General features: G+C 36.6%; 1 protein-coding gene across 1 annotated transcript in view; it reads left to right on the top strand.

Moving 5' to 3' along the window:
* ZNF292 (zinc finger protein 292) overlaps nt 1-10,999 on the top strand; it is a 47,409-nt gene that overhangs the window by 18,207 nt on the left and 18,203 nt on the right. The window contains exon 5 of the mRNA XM_014528480.1: nt 3,388-3,590. Within this exon, the coding sequence (XP_014383966.1) occupies nt 3,388-3,590 (203 nt within the window). The remainder of the gene's footprint in view (nt 1-3,387; nt 3,591-10,999) is intronic.

Here is a 10,999-nt window from a genome sequence, read left to right on the forward strand (position 1 = left end):
CTTTTTAATAGGATTTTATTTTTTGTTGTTGAGTTGTAGGAGTCCCTATATATTCTGGATGTTAACCCCTTACCAGATGTGTAATTTGTAAATATTTTCCCCCATTCTGTACATTGCCTTTTCACTCTGTTGATTCTGTCTCCTGTTTTGATGCAACAAAGTTAAGTTTGATGTAATTCCATTTGTCTGTTTTTGTTGCTTATCCTTTGATGTTATATCCAATGAATCATTGCCAAATCCAGTGTCTTGAAACTTTTCCCCTTTGTTTTCTTCTAGGAGTTTATATTTTTAGGTCTTACATTTAGGTCTTTAATCCATTTGGAATGTTTTATGTGGTGTAGCTAGGATAAGAGTGCAACTCTATTCTTTTGCATGCGGATATCCTTTCCCCAGCACCATTTGTTATAAAAACTGTCCTTTTTCCATTGTGTGGTCTTGGCACCCTTGTTGAACATCGTTTGCCCATACATGTGAGGGTTTATTTCTGAGCTTTCTATTTTATTGCATTACCTATATGTCTATCTTTATGCCAGTGCCATACTGTTTTGATTACTGTACCTTTAAGTGTGAGACCTCCAACTTTGTTCTTTTTTTTGAGATTGTTTTGGCTATTTGAGGTCCTTTGAGATTATAATTGTAGGATAAATTTTTCTATCTCTGCAAAAAATGCCATTGTGACTTTTATAGGGATTATATTGAATCTGTAGATTGCTTTTGGTAGTTGTAACTCTTAACATTATTAAGTCTTCTAATCTATGAGCTTGGGATCTTTCTATGTACTGTGTCTTTAATTTTTTTAACAGTATTTTATAGGATCCAGTGTATAAATTTTTCATCTTCTTGGTTAAAGTTTATTCCTAAGTATTTTATTCTCTCTGCTGTTATTGTAAATGCAATTTTTTAAATTTTCTTTTCAGATTGTTCATTGACTAGCTACTGAAGGATAAAAATCATAAAACTTTTAAAATAAATCTGGCAAGCTCTAAAAGAGGGAGTCTTTGATGTGGTATTATAAAGAAAAACATGTTCTGGATTGGAGCAAAGTAGAGAAAGATATGGAAGAAAGGGGAGGAGAGATAAAGCAGTTGAAGAGAAATGGACAAGGGAGGATGGGATAGGTTCTCAATTGAGTATTAGAATGTAATCTACTTTTGATCTATTTGAATCATGAGCTTCAGAATACGTATTTTTTTCCTTTTAAAATACTTCTTCAGGAGGTACCAGAGAGTTAGGCATTTATAAACTTTGTCTTCAGTCTTTATACTTTTTGTCTTCACTGCTATAAACTTATTCTAATTAGATATAGTAGTCAAATGAGATTTTGTTTTTTCTCCTCTTACCACTGTATAAAGCTGGAAATTAGAAGATTCCATTATTCTGGTCCTGGTTCTGTTGTTAACTGGCTTTATGAACCTAGGAAGTCACTTGCCTTCTGTGAGCCTCAGTTTACTCATCTGCCAAATCTTGGAGCTGGACAAAATGACCTATATGGAAATATTCTGTATTTCTTTGAAATCAGTTTTGCCCTAAGTATGGCAGTGGTTTCCCATGTTAAAAAACAAACACAACTATGCTTTTGAAATTTATATTACCATATATTCTCCTAAATATCAAGTTAGCACAGAAATTATTTTGCACAATCTGTCATTCTAACTTACTTGCTGCTATTTGAGATTTTAGGGACTGTTTGCAGTTCTCCTGTTAAGATTGTCATCAGTTTTTTTAAATACTTGGCACCTGTAAATAATTTTTTGCATGATCTTCAGAGTTCATTGATTATGAATTATTGTGGGAGTATTTGAAATAATTCCCAGACTTTGTATCAGAGTTTCCTTTTGAGAGAACTATTGTATTAGGAAACTAAAGCTGTTTTTTCAAGTGCGTGATTTATTTATAGCTAGGATAGCTTTATTTTAACTTTAAAGTTTTTATTTAAAACCTTTACACATTTTGCTTTTATAGTGAACTGAGCTATGAAAAGATACAATTGACCCTAATAGGATCATGTGATATTGAAGAAAGGAAAGTAATGCCGTGTATATGTAAGACATATAGTCAGAGGTACCAGAGAGTTAGGCATTTATAAACATTGTCTTCAGTCTTTATACTTTTTGGTTTAGTTTAATGTAAATATTATAGAGTAGCAGGTACAAAGGTCTAGTTATCAAGAAAAAGATGAAATTTGGCATAGCTTATATGGTCATGGTTTAATACTGAGGAGCATTGATCATACTATCTTATAGACACTAGAGGGTAGCAAAGAATAAAGAAGGGAAGAGAATTTCTCATTTTTCATCTTCTAATGTGCAAATTACATACTAGACATATCTTCTAGTATGTTCATAAGTAGTGAAATTGTGTGTTTTATTTAAAGGGCATTTAAAGTTTTATTACTAAAAGCCTTCCAAAGGTTTCAAGTTGGCCATCACCAAATAAATTTTTCAATATGATTTTCATCATGGTAAAGAAAACTTTAGGGAAAAATTTAAACTTGTATTTGTTAAAATTTAAATTCTTCACAAATAGAAAAAAAATGAAATTCTTATTTTTAGTGGATCAAATGAGCACTAGGAAATTAAAAGAATAAAATGTATGATGCTTAAGTGGTACTTAAGCAAATGTTGAGGTTTATTGATTGATGTTTAAAAAAAAAACAGCAGAAGTTCTAGCAGACTCCCTCCACCTTTTAATTTATTTTTATGTCTTAATTTGTTCTAAAACACTTATTAAAGCAAGATAGACTTCAATCATTAGTACTGAAACACAATTTTAGTTGAATCTCATTTCCTAGAGTATCCAAACATCCTTTTGTGATTGTCTATATAGTATGTAATGCCCTAGTACTGCAAATTTCTAAGGATGCTAACTCCTGGTATTCAAGAATAAATGCAGGGGGGAGAGGGGAGTGTATGGATGGAGTAGTGTAATTTTAATAACATTGACTATTAGAATTTAATGTGAAATTATTTTATCATCAAGAAGTTAATTCACCTCATTCTAAATGGTACTCTCAGGGGCAAAAAGTATTTAATGCAATTTTTAAATGTTAGATATATAATATCATTTTACTTATAAGGTCAAGTATTTTGTTATAACCATGTAACAGTAATAGTTGATTGCAAAGAAGGGTTGGGGTAGTTCCTGTGCTTTTAAAAAAATATTCCTCTTTAAGTATTATATTGCAAACGAATTATTACCAAATGTTAATGGGTAGTTCCTATGCTTTTAAAAAATATACTCCTTATAAGTATTTTATTGCAAATGAATTATTACCAAATGTTAATGGGTAGTTCCTATGCTTTAAAAAAAAAATACTCCTTATAAGTATTTTATTGCAAATGAACTATTACTAAATATTAATAATATATTATGTCTTGTTTTTTAAAGTGAATGAATTTTTAGCTTTTGAGGGTCCCATCTTGTTGGATATGAGAATTAAACATCTAATCAAAACAAATCAGTTAAGTCAAGCAACTGCTCTAGCAAAGCTGTGTTCTGACCATCCAGAGATTGGTACAAAAGGTAGTTTTAAGCAAACTTACCTTGTCTGTCTTTGCACATCATCACCAAATGAAAAGTTAATCGAAGAGGTGAGTATATTTTCTTCTGTTAGTAATTCTTTTTTAAACTGAAGAAACTTTTAAGTTAGATTAGAATGCTTTGACTTCCCTTTCTCTTAGTGAAGGACCATTGTTAATCTTATTTTTGGTATGCTCTTGGATAGTGATTCTAAACAACTTTCAGAATTATAATGTAAAGTAATTTTACCTAGCTTCTGTTTTAAATAATTTGGATCTTTTAACTGCTTTGGCTGAAGTATGGGAAAGGTAGTGGTGACTTAACAGTTTAATAGAATGTTTATTATTTGTCAGCATTTGGGCCTTAACGTAGTTTTACCTGACTTCCAGATATTTACAGATCTTTTTAACTGACTAATTTAAATAACTTTATAGAATTTATATGACTTCCCCCAGGAGTACTTTTTCTGTTTTTAATGTGTATAAAAAACATTTCATTTAATATTATATCTCTCATGAGAGCTAGATGTCTATATCTCTTCCTAATTATATATAAAAATAAATTTTATATTTGCATATTAATGTAAAACTATTTTCTTTGTGACACATGACTTTTTTTCCTCCTTGTTTCACGTAAAGCATAGTATTCATGTATTTTTATGTTTTATATTAAAGAATTCTGAGAGTAGAATCATGGTTCAAATGGAAATTTTGCATTTTGGGTGACTCATAATTCCAAAGTGAAGTTGAAGGCAGTTGTCAGGGAATTAAATGTTGTTGTTCAAGAAATAGGGAATATGTATTGAAAGGATATGTATTTATATAAAACTAATATGTTAGACAGTATTGTGTGAGAATATAATGTGTACAAGTGTCTTGTATCTCTAATATAGGTATCCTTTAGCTCCAGAACAAAAGAGAGGAGAACAAAGGGATTGTGGGACAAACTTAAAGATATATAAATGGAAAAGTTGAGATTTAAGACAGAGGACATTTAACAGAGTATGCATGATCAGCTGAATAGACAGAGATTTCAAACAGAAAGCTGAATGCCCATATGCAGTTAGAGGTTGTATTTGTAATGGACCAAGATTAGATATAAGTCTGTTGTGTATAGCAAGGATAATGAGGATACTGAGAAGAGTGATGTCAGGCAATTTCTGAGCTGGATGGAGTAGAGCAAAGGGTTCTAGCTTAGGAAATTATACCATTAATTTCAACATTGGCTCATCTATAGATTTTTTTTGTGCTATTTTTATCTCAGGTAATTGGCTTTTTAATCACTGTATAGCAGAACAAAATAGAAGATTGAAGTTTTCTTATTAGTTCAGAATAACTATGTAGACAAGTTAATAGGCTGAAGTATAAAGTTTCTTGAGAAAGTCTTTGATATGCGTGTAACTTTTTAAAAATTCTTAAATTAGTTATTATGCTGCTACATAAAGCTTTTATCTGTTCAGTCCCTGCCCTAAGTCATTCTGTCTATTGGTCCTTCCTTCCTGTAGCAATTTTTATTTAGTGAATGATGTGTGCTAAGCACCGGGATGTGGGGAAGCAGGGGGTGGGGAGAGTTAAAGGTGAGTAAGGCATAGGCTCTTCCCTAAAGAGCATCCCATCCCTTCTAGCAGAAAACTATCTAAACATAGGGCTGTTGGGTTAGCTTTGAAGTCCTATTTGAAGTTGAAGACTATGAATTTGTAATTTCCAGGAAAATAATTTTGTATTTTTAGCTGTTTTAAATAAAAAAATTATGCAATACTGAACCTAAATTAAATTCCCTTTTGGTTTAATTATCCTGAGTTGAGTAGCAGCAGCTCAGCCTACTCTGGGAGACCCTAAAGAAAATTCTCTATGTGGACTCTGGGTAGTTCTGATGTCATATGAAATGATTTTATTTTTCCTTCTCCTGTTAAGCAGGAAGAATTAAGACATTCCATATTCTTTTTTTTTTAAATATATTTTTATTCATTTCAGAGAGGGAGGTAGATGGAGAGAAAAATAGAAACATCAATGATGAGAGAGAATCATTGATCAGCTGCCTCCTGCACACACCACACTGGGGCTCGAGCCCACAACCCATGCATGTGCCCTGACTGGGAGTCAAACCATGACCTCCTGGTTCATAGGTTGACGCTCAACCACTGAGCCACGCCGGCCGGGCCATTTCATGTTCTTGAACAGAATTCACTAAAGTCGGAGAGACCAAGATGGCGGCATAGGTAAACATCGGAGACTGCTGCCGCAAACAACCACTTCAAAAATACAACTAAAAGACGGAACGGACATCACCCAGAACCACAGGAAGGCTGGCTGAGGAGAGACTCTTCAACTAGAAGGAAAAATAACAGCACACCGAGGCTCAGAGGAGGCGCAGTGTGGAAAAAACTCAGGTGCGGAGGTGCGCGCGCAAAGCGGGCTGGTGGCTGAGAGCGCGGTTGTCGTTTTCGGTCAGGGGGGAGTCTCAGACTCTGAGCTCCAGATACGGGCGAATCGCTGGGGACTCGGACCCAAACGGGAGAAGCGGGAGTGTCTGGCATCAGTTGGAAGGCAGCTTTCCCTCCGAGGTTTGCAGCGGTTCCGGGGGTTCTGAGAAGCAGAGCCTCTGGGAACAGGACTGAGGGCACCATAACGGCTCCCTCCGCCCGCCCTGTTGAGCCCGCCCCGCCCAAGCCCTGCGCAGAGCCATTTGCCAGATCGCCTCAGGCAAAGGCTAGATTAGCACCTCCCCAGAGGACAGAAGTTTTCCGCGGCAGACACAGCTGATTCACACAGCCAGTCGGCCTGGTGGTCAAATCCCTCTAGTATTAACTACAACAATCAAGGCTCAACTAGAACAAGACTGCGCACAAAGACCACTAGGGGGTGCACCAAGAAAGCATAAAAAATGCGGAGACAAAAAAACATGACAGAAATGGAGGATATAGAGCTAAAAATCGCAATTTTGAGGGCTTGCAAAAATGTGCTAGAAGCTGTCAATAAACTTGAGGAGAGAGTCACGAAAACTAATGAGACCCTCGATGCTATGATAAAGAACCAACTAGAAATTAAGCATACACGGACTGAAATAAAGAATATTATACAGACACCCAATAGCAGACCAGAGGAGCGCAAGAATCAAGTCAAAGATTTGAAATGCGAAGAAGCAAAAAACACCCAACCGGAAAAGCAAAATGAAAAAAGAATCCGAAAATACGAAGATAGTGTAAGGAGCCTCTGGGACAGCTTCAAGCGTACCAACATCAGAATAATAGGGGTGCCAGAAGATGAGAGACAGCAAGATATTGAAAACCTATTTGAAGAAATAATGGCAGAAAACTTCCCCCACCTGGTGAAAGAAATGGACTTACAGGTCCAAGAAGCGCAGAGAACCCCAAACAAAAGGAATCCAAAGAGGACCACACCAAGACACATCATAATTAAAATGCCAAGAGCAAAAGACAAAGAGAGAATCTTAAAAGCAGCAAGAGAAAGAGACTCAATTACCTACAAGGGAATACCCATACGACTGTCAGCTGATTTCTCAACAGAAACTTTGCAGGCCAGAAGGGAATGGCAAGAAATATTCAAAGTGCTGAATACCAAGAACCTACAACCAAGAATACTTTATCCAGCAAAGCTATCATTCAGAATTGAAGGTCAGATAAAGAGCTTCACAGATAAGGAAAAGCTAAAGGAGTTCATCACCACTAAACCAGTATTATACGAAATGCTGAAAGGTATCCTTTAAGAAGAGGAAGAAGAAAAAGGTAAAGATACAAATTGTGAACAACAAACATGCATCTATCAACAAGTGAATCTAAGAACCAAGTGAATAAATAATCTGATGTACAGAATGAACTGGTGATTATAATGAAAAGTCTCTGTACCCTACCCCAGAAACAAAACTAGATCACATAATACAGGACAGAATTTCTGTGTAAGTCTACACATTTTCTTGTTAAAAGTCCCTTTTTGCTTAGAGATTGATTGATTCTTTTATATTTCTGTTACAAATCTCTGTACCCTACCCCAGAAACAAAACTAGATCACATAATACAGGACAGAATTTCTGTGTAAGTCTACACATTTTCTTGTTAAAAGTCCCTTTTTGCTTAGAGATTGATTGATTCTTTTATATTTCTGTTACAAACATAGAAACTTTTCTTCATTGTTTTATGTGAAGTAAATTTTCTTACTATTTCTGCCCCAAGTAAAGGAAGTCACTTTGGAACAATTGTTCCCATCAGAATAGGTATGCTTGCTCTCTCACATGACCTACTTCATTTATTTACTTTACCTGTCTGGTTTTTGTAAGCATTTGAGTTTTTTACCCATTCCTTAGAGTATGGTAGAAATAGATATTGGAAAGACTCAACTATACCTTGGATCTGTAATCCTTTTGCAGAAATCCTTATCGAAGTGAGCCAGTAGGCAAGGGATTGACTATTTTCAAGGACCCTTTCAATGTGATAAAAATAGCAGCTAGCCCTGGCAGAGGAGTTGCTGCTGAGGGAAATTAGTATCTATCTGGCATCTCTGGAAGGAATGAGTTTTGGCCTGGATTCTTGGGTTAGGTATAAAAACAAAGTTAGCAGTGTTCATTTTAAATCCAGTATTTTATTGTTTTTTTTCTTGTTAAAGTTAACATAGAAATTTGAATAGTAAAATCCTCTATCTTGTGTCTTTCTAGCCAACTTTTCCTCAGTTAATACTCCCCAAAGTAATCACCTTTCTGACATTTTTCTTTGTTTATATGTATACATATTATATACTTTACATATTAAAACATACATATAAACACCCTGGATGCTAGTCACTTTTCACATCTTATTATGGACATCTTTCCATGTTATTCCATATAGATTAATCTATTTTTTCTCATGGCTGCATAATTTCATATTACGAATTTGTAGTATATTTAAGGCATGGGGAACATTTAAATTGTTGGCTTGTACATACAACCTTTCATTCTTGTCGGGGGTGTACTGGTAGGGTAAATTTCTAGAAGTGATTAATTGCTGGATCAAAGCATCTACACATTTTAAATTAATTCACAACCATGCTGTCATCCAAAAAAAGATTATGCCAATTTATTCTCCCATAAGTAGTACATGAAATTTCTTCTTTCCTAATACTAGAAGGTTATCCATCTTTTAAATCTTTGCTAGCCTGAGAGTTAAAAAAATAAAAAATAGGAGCTCATTTTTTGATTTTTATGTTTTCTTAGTATGACAGGTTTATCATTTAACTTCCTTTATGGATGGAAAACAATTTTATTTTGATAAGTAAAAGACTATTTTTGAAATGTAATTAGAGCAAATACATTTTAAAAGTACACTTGGTAAAAGTAGATAATAAAGTATTGATGAAGTGTTGCGTATTTTTTGAATACCTGGCATAAAGAGCCATATTAAAACAAAAATTGTTCACATTTTTTAAATGATTTTTTGCTATATAAACAGATTTAGCATAGTATGTCTTTAACAAACTTCAATCTAATTGGCTTTAAGTATTTTATTCAGAATTCTAAATTTCCTGGTATTTAAATTTTTGCTCACTTTAAAAAAATATATTTTTACTGATTTCAGAGAGGAAGAAAGAGGGAGAGAGAGATAGAAACATCAGTGATGAGAGAGAATCATTGATTGGCTTCCTCCTGCATGCCCCCTACTGGGATTGGGCCTGCAACCTGGGCATATGCTTTGACCAAGAATTGAACCAGTGACCTCTTGGTTCCTGGGTTAATGCTCAATCACTGAGCCACACCTGGCCAGGCAACTTTTTGCTCACTTTTCAAAGCAGTAGAGAAGAGTTGGTAATCTCTACTTTGGATTTAAAAAATAATTCTTAGACATTGATGGCTATATTTGACATGTATTTCACCACAGTTTTAACTCAACCATTCATTAATTTAAATATGGTTTCATTTCCCCTGCCATTCTCTTTAGTGTCACATTTTTAAAATAGGGCCATGTAGTGGCAAATCAGGGATTTAATAAAGGCTATCAAGTACACAGTACAAATTGTTTTCTTAGTATACCTATAAAAAGTGATGTTTTTCTATATTATTGAATATAGCAAATGTTTCAGTTGGTATATTGTATATCTACTTATATAAAAACCATGGGTGATGTTCATCACAACCATCAGAATCGCAACTAAGGGGAAGGAAGTCAGTCCTGCAGGGGTTGTCTTGGCAACGGCTGCTCCCGCCCCGAGCTGTTTCCGGTGAAGGCGGGGTTTGAGGCAGGAACCCGCCCTCGGAGCATGGACCCACTGAATCCTGGGTCGCTTTGCCAAGGGCTGCTCCCTCCCCAGCTGTTTCCCAGAGCTGTTTGGGTATAACATCAAGCCAGAAGCTCAACCAAGCAGAAATCAGTCAGTCCTACAGGGGTTTCTTGGCAACGGCTGCGCCCTCCCCCGAGCTGTTTCCTGGAGCTGTTTCCGGTGAGGGCAGCGTTTGAGGCAGGAACCTGCCCTCAGAGCGTGGAGCCACTGAATCCTGGGTCGTTTTGCCAAGGGCTGCGCCCTCCCCAGCTGTTTCCCGGGTGGCCTGAGGGAAGAACCCACCCTCAGAGCACCAGGAGCGCCCAGCAGCAGTCAGTCCTGGGTTGCTGAGGTGGAGGCCACGGCGTGGTAGAACTCTGGGTCTGGCCCAACAAGGGGCATGGCCGGCCTTCAAACCAGACCCTGACAGTAGAAAGGAGGGAGCCCCATTCCTCACAGAATCCGCTGTTGGATAGCTTGCTGTCAGTGGCCTGCCAGCCAGGAACCCCATTCTCCTGCGCCCTGGACCCTGACAGGAGGGAGGAGGGAGCCCCTTTCCTCACAGAATCAACAGGTGGCCAGTTTGCTGTCAGGGGCCTGCCAGCTAGCAATCCTATTCACCTGCACCCTGGCCCCTGACAGCAGGGAGGAGAGAATATGTTTAAAGACCAACTATTGGAACAAAGTACCTCTGAAGCCAAAAGAAGCCATTGTTGGCGACAGAATAGAGAGTTAGAAACATCAGTGAGAGAGAAACATCGATCAGCTGCCTCCTGCACACTCCCCAATGGGGATGTGCCTGCAACCAAGGTACATGCCCTTGACCAGAATCAAACCCGGGACCCTTGAGTCCACAGGCCGATGCTTTATCCACTGAGCCAAACCAGTTAGGGCAATTAATTCCCTTTTAATGTGCATGAATTTCGTGCACTGGGCTACTAGTATGACAATAAATATGTAGAGGCTATCTTAAATATATACAAGTATATGTTAAATTACTAAGTGTAAGCTAATGCAGGTAATATCATTAGGAAAATAAATTTATTTCCTTATATATAATGTACACATTTTACATCATTTGAACATTTAGCAAGAATGGCTTAGGTTTTAGAACAGCGGTTCTCAACCTGTGGGTCGCCAACCTGTGGGTCATGACCCCTTTGGGGGTCGAACGACCCTTTCACAGGGGTCGCCTAAGACCATCGGAAAACATATATAATTACATATTGTGTTTT

This window comes from Myotis brandtii, unplaced genomic scaffold, assembly GCF_000412655.1.
Source record: "Myotis brandtii unplaced genomic scaffold, ASM41265v1 scaffold1160, whole genome shotgun sequence".
NCBI lineage: Eukaryota > Metazoa > Chordata > Mammalia > Chiroptera > Vespertilionidae > Myotis > Myotis brandtii.